Source organism: Ruditapes philippinarum, unplaced genomic scaffold (genome assembly GCF_026571515.1).
Source record: "Ruditapes philippinarum isolate M1 unplaced genomic scaffold, ASM2657151v2 ctg2031_1_1_1_1, whole genome shotgun sequence".
Classification (NCBI taxonomy): Eukaryota; Metazoa; Mollusca; class Bivalvia; order Venerida; family Veneridae; genus Ruditapes; species Ruditapes philippinarum.
Genome location: NW_026852553.1, coordinates 51,372 through 68,362, shown reverse-complemented (window position 1 = coordinate 68,362; position 16,991 = coordinate 51,372). Strand labels below are relative to the sequence as shown.

Genomic DNA, 16,991 nt, shown 5'->3' with positions numbered 1-16,991 from the left:
GGGAAATTTTTAAAAATTTTGGCACTTAAAGTTCATCTTTAAATTTACCTAAAATTTACCCAAAAGTTTGAAATTGCGTTTTTTCCCCTTTAAATCCAAATAACGGGTTTTGGAACCCGGGGAGGATCATAATGACCCGCCATTTAAAGGGCAGGAAAATTGGGTTCTTTTCCCCAAGGGGACGTTTTCTGGCACACCTTTCGTGCTTGCCAGCTTAGGATGTCAAAATGGCCCCAAACAAGTTGAAGACCAACAAGATCCTTCAATGCATCTATAATCAAAGTATCATGATATGGTTAAGTAGTTACATTAAACCTAAATGTTTGCCCGCTTGTCTCAATACCAAGAGCATAGGACTAGTAATCAAGTGTTAGCTTGCTGATCCTCAGGCAAGGCAAATTTCCTCTGTGGATCATCTTCGATCATTTGTCACCTTATGACCCACTGCTGATTCAGAAATCATGTGGAATTAGTTGTCAGTAAATTGTAGAGAACTTGGTAAATAGAAATTGAATATCCAGGAAAGCTGATTTAAAAAAGGACCCAACTTTGCCAAAATGTTATAACAAGAGGCCATGAATGGCCCTGAGGTCGTCGCTCACCTGTATATAGGGCCCCCCCACCCCCCCCCCCCCAAATTTTTACCCAAGGGCTTTTATTTGTTTATTTGAACAGACTTGGTAGACACCCATAAGAAGATGTTTCATGCTAAACATCTAAGTTCTAAGCTCACTGGGTTTTTTTTAAAAAAAGATTTTTTTAAAGTTTTTTACTTATACACATATAGTTAAAAACAATGACACCCCTGGGGCAGGGCCAGTTTTGACCCCAGGGCTTTTATTTGAACAAACTTTGTAGATATTTACTTAAAGATGTTTCATGCTTAATATCTAAACTCTAGCTATTTGGGTTTTTTCAAAGAAGATTTTAAAGTTTTTGCTATACACATATAAGGAAAATCAATGACCCCGCCAACCCCGGGCGGGGCCAATTTTGACCCCAGGGCTTTTATTTGAACAAACTTGGTAGACACCCATTAGAACATGTTTGATGCTAAATATCTTAGCTCTAGCTCTTTGAGTTCTTTAAAAGAAGATTTTTTAAGTTTTTACTATATGCATATAGGGAAAATCAATTACCCCCTGGGGCAGGGCCAATTTTGACCCCAGGGCTTTTATTTGAACAAACTTGGTAGACACTCATTAGAAGATGTTTCATGCTAAATATCTTAGCTCTAGCTCTTTGGGTTCTTTAAAAGAAGATTTTTTAAGTTTTTTACTATACACATATAGGGAAAATCTATAGACCCCCCTGGGGCGGGGTCAATTTTTGACCCCAGGGCTTTTATTTTGAACAAACTTGGTAGGACACTCACTAGAAGATGTTTCATGCTTAATATCTTAGCTCTAGCTCTTTGGGTTCTTTAAAAGAAGATTTTTTAAGTTTTTACTATATATATGCATATAGGGAAAATCAATGACTCCCTGGGGCAGGGCCAATTTTGACCCCAGGGCTTTTATTTGAACAAACTTGGTAGACATTCACTAGAAGATGTTTCATGCTTAATATCTAAGCTCTAGCTCTTACGGTTCTTTAAAAGAAGATTTTTTAAGTTTTTACTATATGCATATAGGGAAAATCAATGACCCCCTGGGGCGGGGCCAATTTTGACCCCAGGGCTTTTATTTGAACAAACTTGGTAGACACTCATTAAAAGATGTTTCATGCTAAATATCTTAGCTCTAGCTCTTATGGTTCTTTAAAAGAAGATTTTTTAAGTTTTTACTATATGCATATAGGGAAAATCAATGACCCCCCGGGTGGGGCCAATTTTGACCACAGGGCTTTAATTTGAACAAACTTGGTAGACACTCACTAGAAGATGTTTAATGCTTAATATCTTAGCTCTAGCTCTTTGGGTTCTTTAAAAGAAGATTTTTTAAGTTTTTAATATATGCATATAGGGAAAATCAATGACCCCCTGGGGCAGGGCCAATTTTGACCCCAGGGCTTTTATTTGAACAAACTTTGTAGACACTCACTAGAAGATGTTTCATGCCAAATATCTAAGCTCTAGCTCTTAGGGTTGTTTAAAAGAAGATATTTAAAGATTTTTCTTTCGTTGTCATGGCAACCAGAGTTCTGCATGGAATTAAATTCTTTGAACAATTTTTAAAGGTGACCACCAAAGGAACATTCCTGTGATGTTTGGATGAAATTGGCTCAGTGGTTTATGAGGAGATGTCATTTAAAGCAAAAGTTTACGGACGCCGGACGGACGGACGCCGGATAGACGGACGGACGCCGGACGAAAAGCGATCACAAAAGCTTACCCTGTCACTTTGTGACAGGTGAGCTAACAAGAGCTGTCACAGGAGACAGCGAAGCTCGACTAATGAAATACTGGACGCAGTTAGGAGGACAAAACTATGAAAGAAAAATCAATTATGTATAATTATGTATTAAGTTATAGTAAAACAAGCAATTATCATAGTATTGCAAGCAATCCATAAGTCCCCTACCGGTAAGAGCCCAAGCAACATTCTGAAGGGCCATTCACTTATGTTTCTATTTTAAGTAAATTTGTTGAAAAAGTTCTTTAAAAGTGATCACAGTGAACAGACAGACAGACAGACTGAAGGACAGTCTAAAGTTATTTTTTAAACATCCCTGTTATCAAAATATAACATTTTAAAAGCAAAATTAAAAAAAAAAGGAGATAACGATGTCATACATGATGTGAGTGTAACAAAGAACAATTAGTAATGAAGGTATGAATATTGAATATTTATTTTGAAATTGAAGTAAATGAAAGTTAAAAGAACAAATAGGAAAAATTAAAAGTTTAAGGAGGAGATAATTCTGGAAATATGGATGCTAGATTTATAAACCTTGTCATATTATAATGATGTGGGAGTTTGAAGAAAATTCTATCATGATTGAAGAAGTTGGAGTAAAAATTACCAATTTCTCAAAAAAAAGTCTAAGTTCAAAAGGGCATAATTCTGGAAATAGTCTTGCTAGAGTATTGAACACTCACAAATGTTGAGTGATAATAAGAAACATTTATATGAAGTTTGAAGTAGATACGTTCAGAAAAAAAGAAGTTATTAAAAAAAATAATGTTTTTTTTTCATGAAAATTTTAAGTTCAAGGGAGGTAATTCTAATAAATTTTGTACTAGAGTTGTAAAACTTTGTCACATATGATGTGGTTGATGACTAGCAACTTATTTTTAAAGTTTGAAGAAAATACCTTAAGAAATAAAGAACTTATAGTGAAAAAACTTAAAAAACTAGAATCAGAAATCTTGAAATTCAGTCTATTTGTTGCCATAGCAACCAGAATTTTCAACACAGGAAGATAAGAAAAGGATGTGCATAATTTCCATACTGCCATCTACCCATATGTCAAGTTTCATAAAAATATTTTCAATACTTTTTGCGTTATCACTGGATCCAGGTTATGTGTAAAATCTGCCATATTTTCAGTCTATTTGTTGCCATAGCAACCAGAATTTTCAGCATAGGAAAAAAAGAAAAAGACGTGCATAATCTCCATACTGCCATCTATCCATATATCAAGTTTCATAAAAAAATTTTCAGTACTTTTTGCGTTATCGCCGGATCCAGGTTATGTGTAAAATTTGCCATATTTTCAGTCTATTTGTTGCCATAGCAACCAGAATTTTCAACATAGGAAGAAAAGAAAAAGACGTGCATAATCTCCATACTGCCATCTATCCATATACCAAGTTTCATTAAAATATTTTCAGTACTTTTTGTGTTATCGTGGGATCCAGTTTTGTGGACGGACGGACTGACGGACGGACAGACGGACAGACAGACAGACGGACAGACAGACGGAGGGTAAACCTAAAGTCCCCTCCGGTAAACCGGTAGGGGACTAAACATAATATTTGTTAACATAAATTCCAAGATCAAGGGGAATAATTCTAGAAATAGTCATGCTAGAGTTATGGACCTTGTCACACAACATTTGTGTAATGATAAGAAATATATATTTGAAGTTTGAAGTAGATACCTTAAAAAGAAAAGAAGTTATTATATTTCTTAAAGAAAATCCTAAGTTCAAAGAGAGATAAATCTGTAAATATTGCATCAAGAGATATGAACATTGTCACATAAAATGTAATTGTTGATAAGGAATAAGTATTTGAAATTTGAGGTAGATACCTTTAAAAATAAAAAAGTTATAATAAAAAATAACATTTTTCTAGTAATAAAAATCTAAGTTTATGGGGAGATAATTCTTGCAATATTGGTGCTAGAGTTATGAACCTTGTCACATAAGATGTGGATGATGATAACGTAAACATATTTGAAGTATGAAGTTGATCCCTTTAGAAATAAATAAATAACAGAAAAAAAAAAAAAAAAAATTATGGAAAATTCTAAGTTCAAAGGGAGATAAATCTGAAAATATTGGTGCTAGAGTTATGAACCTTGTCACATAAGATGGGGATGATGATAATGTAAATACATTTGAAGTATGAGGTTGATCCCTTAAGAAATAAAGAAGAATCAGTAAGAAATAGTACTTTTTGAGGAAAATTCTAAGTTCAAGGGGAGATAAATCTGAAACTATTGGTGCTAGAGTTATGAACCTTGTCACATAAGATGGGGATGATGAACAGGTACATATATTTGAAGTATGAGGTTGATCCCTTAAGAAATAAGGAAGTAACAGTAAAAAATAGTATTTTTTAAGGAAAATTCTAAGTTCAAGGGGAGATAAATCTGAAAATATTGGTGCTAGAGTTATAAACCTTGTCACATATGATGTGGTTGATGATAAGGAACATATATTTGAAGTTTGAAGTTGATACCTTAAGAAATGACAAAGTTATAGTGAAAAATATTTTACTGCACCAAAACTTTAATCTAAAATCTGGACGCGGACGCCGAGCTGGGGCGAGTAGGACAGCTCTCCATATACTTCGTATAGTCGAGCTAAAAATGTGTTAAAATAAATGTAAACAAGAATGTCGAACGACACATATACCCCCCTTTCTAGCCATTGACTCACATAATTGGTAATTTTATAACAGAAACTTGCCAAAAATGGGTACATGGAAGTGTTCAATTATGGAAAAATCAAGGGAAACCATTTTGACATTTAAGGCCCATGTGACATTTACCTTTGACCTAATGACCCCAAAATCAATAGAGGTCATCTTCTACTAATGACCAATAACTAGGTGAAATATGAAGACTTTGTGATGAATACTTTTCAAGATAATCAGCGGAAACCATTTTGACATTCAAGGCCCCTGTGACCTTGACCTTTGACCTAGTGACCCCAAAATCAATAGGGGTCATCTACTAGTTATGACCAATCACTATGTGAAATATGAAGACTTTGTGATGATTACTTTTCAAGATAATCAGCAGAAACCATTTTGACATTTTAAGGTCACTGTGACCTTGACCTTTGACCTAGTGACCTCAAAATCAATAGGGGTCATCTACTAGTGATGACCAATCACTATGTGAAATATGAAGACTTTTTGATACATACTTTTCAAGATAATCAGCGGAAACCATTTTTAAATTTTAAGGTCCCTGTGACCTTGACCTTTGACCTAGTGACCCCAAAATCAACAGGAGTCATCTACTAGTGATGACCAAACACTATGTGAAATATGAAGACTTTGTGATACATACTTTTCAATATAATCAGCCGAAACCATTTTGACATTTAAGGCCCATGTGACCTTGACCTTTGACCTAGTGACCCCAAAATCAATAGGGGTCATCTACTAGTGATGACCAATCACTGTGTGAAATATTAAGACTTTGTGATAAATTTGTTTGTTTGTTTGTTTAATTCATTTTACGCCTTTTTCAACAGTATTTCAGTCATATAGGCGGGTAGTTTCCTAACCATCGTTCCTGGAGAGTTACACCAGTACTAGACTACCTTCCTCCGCGCTAAACTACCAAAGCATCTCCGGGGATCGAACCCACACCAGAGACGTAACTGGATTAGAAGTCATCGACTCTAACCCCTCGACCACGGAGGCGGTTGTTTGTGATAAATACTTTTCAATACTTTTCAAGATAATCAGCGGAAACGATTTGGACATTTAAGGTCCCTGTGACCTTGACCTTTGACCTAGTGACCCCAAAATCAATAGGGGTCATCTACTAGTTATGACCAATCACTGTGTGAATTATGAAGACTTTGTGATACATACTTTTCAAGATAATCAGCGGAAACCATTTTGATATTTAAGGTCCCTGTGACCTTGACCTTTGACCTAGTGACCCCAAAATCAATAGGGGTCATCTACTAGTTATGACCAATCACTATGTGAAATATGAAGACTTTGTGATAAATACTTTTCAAGATAATCAGCGGAAACCATGTGGTCTACCGACGGACAGACCGACCGACAGACAGACCGACATTAGCAAAACAATATATCCCCCTTCAAACGGACCGACAGACAGACCGACATTAGCAAAACAATATACCCCCTCTTCTTCAAAGGGGGGCATAAAAACATTAAAGTCCCACAATTTACTAAGATGGCATATACTTACCAGTGATTGCAAGGTGTACATGTTTATCAATGATTAACAAAGGTCAGTCTTTGGTACTTATTTACATCAGCGCAAACATACAGGAAGAATCACACACAAAACAAGAGGGCCATGATGGCCCTGAAGTGGCTCACCTGTATATAGGCCCCCTGAGCGGGGCCAGTTTAAACCCCAGGGCTTTTATTTGAACAAACTTGGTAGACACCCATTTGAAAATGTTTCATGCTAAACATCTAAGGTCTAGCTGGTCAAGTTTTTTCTTTTCACATATAGTTAAAAACAATGACACACCTGGGGCAGGGCCAGTTTTGACCCATTAAAGGCTTTTATTTGAACAATCTTTGTAGACACTTACTAGAAAATGTTTCATGCTTAATATCTAAACTCTAGCTATTCGGGTTTTTTCAAAGAAGATTTTTAAGGTTTTGCTATACACATATAAGGAAAATCAATGTCCCCTGGGGCGGGGCCAATTTTGACCCCAGGGCTTTTATTTGAACAAACTTTGTAGACACTCACTAGAAGATGCTTCGTGCTTAATATCTAAACTCTAGCTATTGTTTTTTTTTCAAAGAAGATTTTTTAAGTTTTTCCTATACACATATAAGGCAAATCAATCATCCCCGGGGCGGGGCCAATTTTGACCCTAGGGCTCTTATTTGAACAAACTTGGTAGACATCCATTAGAACATGTTTCATGCTAAATATCTTAGCTCTAGCTCTTTGAGTTCTTAAAAAGGAGATTTTTTAAGTTTTTACTATATGCATATAGAGAAAATCAATGACCCCCTGGGGCGGGCCAATTTTGACCCCAGGGCTTTTATTAGAACAAACTTGGTAGACATCCATTAGAAAATGTTTCATGCTAAAAATCTTAGATCTAGCTCTTTTGGTTCTTTAAAAGAAGATTTTTTTAAGTGTTTACTATATGCATATAGGGAAAATCAATGACCCCCTGGGGCGGGGCCAATTTTGACCCCAGGGCTTTTATTTGAACAAACTTAGTAGACACCAATTAGGGGATGTTTCATGCTAAATAACTTAGCTCTAGGTCTTTGGGTTCTTTAAAAGAAGATTTTTTAAGTTTTTACTACAGTCAACACTGTATTAAGAGACCACTCAAGGGACTGCCAGAAAGTGGTCTCTTAATAAAGTGGTCTCTCAATAGAATTCTGGAAAATTCGAGACTTTTTTATATTACAAGTCATAGATATAATTACATCTTTTTTTATAAAACCAAAACTGTCCAATATTATGTATGTATTACAATGTACAGTTTCATAATTACATTTATGCCTTTTTAAAACAAGAGGGCCATGATGGCCCTGGGGTCGCTCACCTGTACATAGGCCCCCAGGGCGGGGCCAGTTTAAAACAAAGGGCTTTTACTTAAACAAACTTGGAAGACACCCATTAGAAGATGTTTCATGATGTTAAGTTTTTACTATACACAAATAATGAAAAACAATGACTTTTGCCCCCCCCGCCCTCCCCCTGGCAGGGCCAATTTTAACCCAAGGGCTTTTATTTGAACAAACTTGGTAGACATCCATTAGAACATGTTTCATGCTAAATATTTTAGCTCTAGCTCTTTGGGTTCTTTAAAAGAAGATTTTTAAGTTTTTAATTACTATATGCAATATAGGGAAAATCAATGACCCCCTAGGGCGGGGCCAATTTTGACCCCAGGGCTTTTATTTGAACAAACTTGGTAAACTACCATTAGAACATGTTTGATGCTAAATATCTAAGCTCTAGCTCTTTGGGTTCTTTAATAGAAGATTTTTAAGTTTTTACTCTATGTATATAGGGAAAATCAATGACCCCTGGGGCGGGGCCAATTTTAACCCCAGGGCTTTTATTTGAACAAATTTGGTAGACACCCATTAGAAGATGTTTCATGCTAAATATCTTAGCTCTAGCTCTTTGGGTTCTTTAAAAGAAGATTTTTAAGTATTTACTACATGTATATAGGGAAAATCAATGACCCCTGGGGCTGGGCCAATTTTGACCCCAGGGCTTTTATTTGAACAAACTTGGTAGACACTCATTAGAAGATGTTTCATGCTTAATATCTTAGCTCTAGCTCTTAGGGTTCTTTAATAGAAGATTTTTAAGTTTTTACTACATGTAGCCTGGGTCTCCACGGTACCAGTGTACATATTTTATACTAGGTGTTTTTCATATAAAAATTTATTGACTTGAAAAAAAGAAGGAATAAACAACTTCATTAACATTTAATCCTCTTAAAATTACATTACAGAGTTCTGTTACTCTGAAATTCTCGCTCATTGTGAATGTAAACAATGGTCGACCATTTTGTATGACGTAGTTAAACAGACTTTATGCTACCGGTGCACTGGTAAAGATGTTATTTTTATGGAAAGCCATTGCAGTTTTAATAGCAAAAATATCATTTTAGCATTCTTGTATTCATATCTGAAAAAAAAAAAAACGCGTTAAAACAACATAAAAACGTGTGTTTCAATAATTTACTGTTCATCTTTAATGACTCCCAAGGGATCTCTGTTTTAGAACCTTTTCCTCCCAATTACAGGTGTATATTATACCATGTGGCTGGATTCAAAAATTCCCCTTCACTTAATTTTAGTGTTGTTGTGATTGTCTGGTCCTTTTGTATCATTGAATCAATTTTATTTCTATATGATGAAGATAAAATATCAATATGGTACTTTACACAGGCTCCCTTAAAAGACTGAATGAAACTGACTTTTTAATTTTCATAAACTATTTTATATGCACTAATGGCTTTCCATAGATTAATTTTTTCCCGCCAAAAATGATGTCAAAAGGTCAAGTGACATGTACTGGAGGTTGAATGACTCAGCACCTGTCATTTTTTATTTTCTTGGAAAAAAAATGTGTTTTGTAGAGAGACTAATTTATGCAATGGAAAAATAGGATAGTAAAATAAAAATAAGGTAGGATATGTGAAATATTTCCTTCAGAAACTCATGAAAATGTTTAAAAACTTTGAAATAGCCTATATTACTGGGAGCAGGTCAATATAAACACTCGGTAGGTGGTGTTGAGAAAAATATCGCGAGATTTGTGAGTATACCGGTACCGTGGAGTCACCGGTCTCATGGGGTTCGAGAATATATAGGGAAAATCAATGACCCCTGGGGCTGGGCCAATTTTGACCCCAGGGCTTTTATTTGAACAAACTTGGTAGACATCCATTAGAACATGTTTCATGCCAATATCTTAGCTCTAGCTCTTTGGGTTCTTTAAGAGAAATTTTTTTAAGTTTTTACTATATGCATATAGGGAAAATCAAAGACCCCCTGGGGCGGGGCCAATTTTGACCCCAGGGCTTTTATTTGAACAAACTTGGTAGACACCCATTAGAAGATGTTTCATGCTAAATATCTTAGCTCTAGCTCTTTTGGTTCTTTAAAAGAAATGTTTTTAAGTTTTTACTATATGCATATAGGGAAAATCAATGACCCCCTGGGGCGGGGCCAATTTTGACCCCAGGGCTTTTATTTGAACAAACTTGGTAGACACCTATTAGAACATGTTTGATGCTCAATATCTTAGCCATAGCTCTTTGAGTTCTTTAAAAGAAGATTTTTTAAGTTTTTACTATATGCATATAGGGAAATTCAATGACCCCCCGGGGCCGGGCCAATTTTGACCCCAGGGCTTTTATTTGAACAAACTTGGTAGACACTCACTAGAAGATGTTTCATGCCAAATATCTAAGCTCTAGCTCTTTGAGTTTTTTAGAAGAAGATATTTAAAGTTTTATCTTTTGGTTGCCATGGCAACCAGAGTTCTGCATGGAATTAAATTCTTTGAACAATTTTCAAAGGTGACCACCAAAGAAACATTCCTGTGAAGTTTGGATGAAATTGGCTTATTGGTTTATGAGGAGATGTCATTTAAAGTAAAAGTTTATGGACGACGGACGGATGGTTGCCGGACGAAAAGTGATCACAAAAGCTCACCCTGTCACTTTGTGACAGTTGAGCTAAAAAACAACACCTTGAATAAGAATGGGCTGGCTGTAATCAAATTTAAAAAGGGTAAACAAGGTTTTAGTACCTGATGGATTATCAGCCTTTTCTGACTTGCAGAAGTCCCAAAACTGGTAAAAGTCTTCTGGCATTTCCACGAGGAACTTCTGTTTAATATTTTCTCTGACATTTTCAGGTGATGCTGGAGGTTCTTCATCTACTTCTTCACTGTCATCACTCTCTGCTCTATGTGATTCATTTCCACTATCTACAATTGAAATTAACCCTTACTATGCCAAGTAACTGAAATAAACATATCCATCTTTCAAGCTGAACAAAACCATTCATCATTTAAGGCTATATATCAAAATATGTTTCCAAATAGGACTAAATACGGTACAGTTAGAACAGATGGCACAGATGTGCTCGTAAATCTTGGTGACTTAACACTTATGTATTACCTCAAGAGCAAGCATCAACACGTACCAAACACAAAAAGACCGATAATCCAGATTATTCCTGATCTATATCTGCAGTTTAGCAATAATAAGCATTTCACTTGTTTTCCTTGTTAAGGGAATTTCACTGCACAAACAAACAGTAGTGTCAATATTCACTATCACCTATGAAAAACTTTCTTTATATATAGAAAAGTGCTTATTTCAAATTAATAAAGCACTCAAAGATCACTATTACTCATTTGAGAAATGACATTTTATATATTCTTACCATCGTGTATATCATTCCCCTTGTCTGTTTCACTTTCATCAACCTCAGGCTCTTCATCACTAACTTCATGAACCTTCTGTTTGTCTTCCTTCTTCTTACCAAAGAAATCATCTAATGTCTTTCCTTTACCCTTTGCTGTAGTCTCAGTTTTTCTTTTCTTCAACTTCGGTTCATCTCCCTGAAGAAGAAAACAAGACATTCAACAACCACAGAACAAAAAACAAAAAAAAACTAATTTACTAAACAAAGGGTTTTTGAAGCTGTCCATGTTTGATGGTTGTCAGGTTTTGGTGGTCTCCTATCAGTACCATACACTGTTCGAATCATTCTACTTAATAGGCAATTTGACAAAATAAAATTTAAGTTACAAGGGGCATAACTCCTTAAATTTGCATTCAGAATCATATGCCCTTTGTCTCACATCTTATCTTTTGTCCTACCTTTACTTTTTTATGGGGGGGGGGGGGCTTTTGTCTATGTGGAAATTTCATGGGGGGGCTTTTGTCCACCTTGTCATTTTTAGAAGGGGGGGCTTTCGTCCGGGGGGGCTTTTGTCCTACACTAGAGTTTGAGATTACACATCTTCTGATAACTTGAAATGATCGTAATGACAGCTTTATTTCCTTCAAGAGTAATCAATTCCCTACCATTTGGTACCAAAATATTGAAAATTGGTGAAAAAATGTTGAAGTTATGGAGTTCATATTAAGATGAGTGCTGAAAATTGAGCGGCGAGTTGCATACCTTTACTAAATATATATGTATCAATTTTTTATTTTTTGTAGGAAATGAAGGTTATTGAATTAAAAGCATAAACCAAATATTAAAACATGTTTCAAATGAAAAATACTGTATTTTACATGGTTTTGAGAGGTAGGAGGGCTGTAGAGTGGGTGTGGGGGTGAGGGGGGATGCGGGGGTAGTGACCAATCAACGCGCCGAACACCTATGGAAGTGTCTGGAGGGTGAAGTGTCTTGCTACCATTATCTGATTGGAGTTCGCGCCGAAGCGCGGCGCCCTTATGGAATGAAATTAGATTTTGTGAATGGGCGACAGCAACTTCTCGAGCCTTTTAGTCAGTCATAATAAAAGCCGATCATTCCGATCGGTGATTAAAAAAAATGTCTCGATATGTACAAACAATGAATAGCGAACTGGAGAATTTCGCAATGCATAAAATAACCTTTTCCGTCTCTTCGTTTTTTTGTTGTTTTTTTTTTTTTTTATTTATCATTTTGTAGTACACAGTGGGTTATTATGGTATGTTAAAATAGAATGATGAGTTGATGACCTAAATATTCCGAAAATCTATTTATAGAGGGATGTACTGCTATTGGTAATTCCCGGTCTCTCCCGGTCTATTTTGACCGGGATTTACTAGTGAATCACACGTTTATTGTCCGGTCTCTCCCGGTTTTGGAGTAGATGTTTGATATCGTTACAGAACAGACCAACTATTTTACAGATAAATAAGTTTTTTTTTCCAAAATGAATGTTTGTCACATCAACAACAACAATAGCATGTTTCATTTTATCTATATGAGATAAAAACAATAAATATGTGCAATAATTGAGAAAAAGGTACATTTTATGGTATTAATGTGACACTATCAACTTTGAAACATTTTATTTAATTTGTTATTCGTGTTTAGTAAAGATGCCGAGGAATTATTCAAAGTTACAAATTAGATTTTATGAATTATTCAATTGATTGATAATTTAAAAAATGATAAAGTAAAATACAAATGTACATGTACATTGTTTAAGAATAAACAATATTATATATTGAAAGATTAAGCATAATTTACTGACTTTTTCCAGTTAAGTTTTGACTTATAATCGTCGGTCAATATGACAATTGAATTCTTAAAATTTATTTTACAATTTTGATAAAAAAAAAAGAGTAGTAAACGTAAAAACTCAATATTAAAATAGCACATAAAACACAAAAAGAGAGGAAAACAATATTCATAAAATCTGTATTTTTTATATTAACATAGATATTACAATTATTGTATAATAAACAATTATACTCAACATGATCAACATGATCAACATGGTAATATATCCAGTGTCATATTTTTACTAAGTGTGAACAGATACCTTAAGAGAGGGTCTTCGCTAATAGCGATAACATAATAAGAGACAATTCCACAAGTGTGGTGTTGATCATGCGTTACACAGTGTTGCATCTAGGCCGCGCGATTGCGCGATTTGCGCATTTTTTATGCAGATCGCGCATTTTCTTGAAGTCAGTGCGCGCCAAGTCGCGCATCTAACAATCTTTTCAACTTAATTCTTTTTATCTTCATCGTATCGTAATGTTTGTTTTCATTCGTGGTTATGACTAAAATACGTACTAAATCGCGTGTAGCAGCCGACTAAGTCATCTCGCGTGTGTTTTGTAGTATTCGTCAATATTTTATTTTTTCTACTTCCGTTTTTGAGCGACGATAGCTGTCAAAAATGCCTGAATGTAAAATAAATGAACTCTATTCGGTATGTCATATTGTTAGGTCAATGTATGTCCCCCACATTTTTTTCAAATCCCCCACATTTTTCAATTGAGTGGGGGACAATCCCCCATAATTTTGAAATTCTAGATGCAACACTGGTTACACATATGCATTATAAATGATGGTATACATGTATATCCGTTGCTTTTAATAATCACGATCATAAAGAAATAACAAGTAATATTCTAATCTCTAGCATGCCAATCAAAGTTCATAATGAACAATGTCTTTCGTCCGTTCATTCTGGTAAAATCAAATTAACCATTGAAAAGTTTATCAGAATATCTTGTCATCATAGGTCTACTAGTTCATCTTCACTTTCTGCATTTCTTGCTTGGACGCCCTTTGATGCAAAGCATCAATGCTTTTCTTGTTATAGCGAGTTCGACGAGCTGGCCCAAAGGGCCTGCTCTCAAAGCGAGCTTTACGGTAACGCGAGTACCTGCTAAGTGATGGTTTTGAAAACTTTCGTCCAAAGTACCGAATTGGACACATCGCAACCTTTCGATAAAAACTGAGGAATTCTGACTGAAAACGGAGGTGTAGACTGGTCACCCGCGCACGTCTATGGGAACCATAATTGGACAGGGAACCAGAATAACGGAAGCTGTGTATAAAATATTGAATGATAAAATGAAAATCGAAGGCGCCATTTTGTTTGAAGTCTGATACATAAAAACAATTTTTTGTCGAATTTTGTTGTGAAAACTATCTAGAATGAAAGAAAATGGTCTGACAAAGAAAATGAATCCGAACACCAATATCTTTTATTCAGTCGTTAACGCTGTACAGACGTTTAAAGTATTGTTTACGTGACGTCACAATGTAGCGCCAAACAGCACGTGCAAAACAAACAAATCAAGTACGCTGTTTTACATATATTTCACTTTAAATAATCTTTATTTCGCTTGAAAAATATAGAGTGAAATAAAATAAACAAAGTTTTATTAACGTTTTCAAAACTCGTTACTCATTTCACGACAGGGGCGGAGCCATATTTAACACAGTACGTGTGACGTCACACGCACTCGTTACTGCATTTGAAATAAAAATGAGCGATTATTTCATACTATTTCACGTAAAAAGTACATCGAGCTCGCTTTGAGGCTTTGCCTTTTTCATATTAATTTGTTAGGACTTAAGTTATGAGTTTTATGATTACATGCATGTATGTCGATCAAAAGCTATACATAGCTTACGTTTTGTGAAACGTTATATATGCATACGGACAATAAACTATGATAAATAAATTTTGATTTGATTTGATCTGTTGATTTGGTCAACACAAACTGTCTTTTTCTGGCGGGAAAATAAACAATCAGCTAAATATTATAATCACAATGACATCTTTATAAATGGATGTAAAAAGATACCTCATCATCATTTCTGTTTGGGTGACTAAATTGCTGGAGATGTTGTGGGTTTTTCCTGTAACATTTACCACCAAATTTGCAAGGGGTTTTTGGATTTTTTGTTGCCATTTTCCTCCTTGTTGAAGAGCATCATAAAATGCGAAATATTTTTTTTCGCGAAAATGCACAAAGTCATAAAGCAAGAGGACCATGATGGCCATCAATCGTTCACCTGAGTAGATATTCAAATAAACAAAATCGCATTATAAATACCACAGGTGTTCGGCGCGTTGATTGGTCACGTCACCAAAATAAGTGTATTAATAAGTGAAGGTTTGCAACTCGCCGCTTATATTTTTAGCACTCATCCCCCCCCCCCCTAATTTCACCAGTGATTATAAGACATTGGTTGAAAATCAATTATACAAATTTCAATATGCAGGGGTTGGTGTATAAAAAGAATTAATTTGTTGAATTGATACCTTTTCATATTATTATATACGTTATATAGTCTTTACACAAAGTATATTTAAATTGAACATTACTTTTAGATGTTGACTATAGATTTTTTAAAAGTTTTTATTTTTAGCTCTGGCGACAATTTTGGTCGGCAGACCGAAACCATTTGAGCAAATTTTATAGAAGTCTATCCAACGACCATTTATGTATATTGCATCAAAATCGAGCCAATGGTTTCAAAGCAGGAGATGTAGATAAAGATTTTTAGCTATTGCAGCTATTTTATTCAGCACACCAGAACAATATAAGCAACTTTAGTAAAGGATTGGCCAATGATCATTTCTACACAGTTTAATCAAAATCTATGGACGGTTTAGGACAAAATGATTTTTTAAAAAAAATTCTATTTTTGCTCTGAATTAAAAGGCCATCTTTTTCAGCAGACCGGATCGAACCATTTGAGCAATTTATTCTAGATGACTCTCCATGGATCATCCCATTTTAGTTTCATAAAAATAAACTGAAAAGTTAAGTTATGTTAAAGTTATTATTTAAAAGTGTTTTAATTTTTAGCTCTGGTGGCCATCTTGTTCAGCAGATCAGAACCATTTATGAAAAAAAAATCTAAGGAGCATTCCTGTAATGTTTCAACTTACCACATAACTAAGGAATAAGATCTCATTTAAATGTTTTTCTATTGTTAGCATTGGCAGCCATCTTGTTCAACAGACCGGAACTATTTGAGCTATTTCTAATAATCATTCTGTAAAGTTTCATCAAATTCTACAAAATAATTAAGGAAGAGGTGCCGTTTAAATGTTTTTCTATTTTGAGTTCGATGGCCATCTAGATCCATTTGAACGTTTTCTAGAGGGAGGGGACTATCCAAGGATCATACCTGTTTGGTTTCATCACTACTAGTGAGCGGGTAAGAAGGAAATTTCGTATAAGTAAAAATGATAATAACGGATGATGGACGACAAGTTGTCTAAAATCCATTTATCTCTTTATTCTGCCAACCCATCTGGCAAGTTTCATAAGCAGGAATAGTGCATGCTTTAAAAAAAACATTATCAGGAAAATTCAAACCGAAAACTAGAAAACTTCAAGGATTGTGGGTCCGAGGAAGAGATTGTAGTGATGTAGACCACAGTGTCATTTGCAAAGAAGCGAATTTCAAGCTTGGAGACTTCTGCTAATGTCAAGGCGAAATAGATCTGTCTGTTGCCTGCTTAGATTACATGTAGCTTGTCTGTGCTGTCCCCTTTTATATTTTTGTAAACAGCGCATTGGTCCAGTCAGAGGAAAACCAGAAGTAAGTGATTTTTGGAAAGGATTGTGACAATGTCTGTGATTTTCATGTCTCAGTTCTTTAAGATCTA

The 16,991-nt window shown here is 35.1% G+C and overlaps 1 protein-coding gene across 1 annotated transcript in view; it reads right to left on the bottom strand.

Annotated features, from left to right (window-relative positions):
- Positions 1-15,327, bottom strand: part of LOC132716747 (histone PARylation factor 1-like) — a 40,091-nt gene extending 24,764 nt beyond the window's left edge. Inside the window, exons 1-4 of the mRNA XM_060700080.1 lie at positions 15,172-15,327; positions 11,282-11,459; positions 10,641-10,820; positions 198-271 (exon numbers count right to left, since the gene is read on the bottom strand). Coding sequence (XP_060556063.1) covers positions 198-271; positions 10,641-10,820; positions 11,282-11,459; positions 15,172-15,279 — 540 coding nt within the window. The 5' untranslated portion in view covers positions 15,280-15,327. The remainder of the gene's footprint in view (positions 1-197; positions 272-10,640; positions 10,821-11,281; positions 11,460-15,171) is intronic.
- Between the last annotated feature and the right edge of the window lie 1,664 nt (positions 15,328-16,991).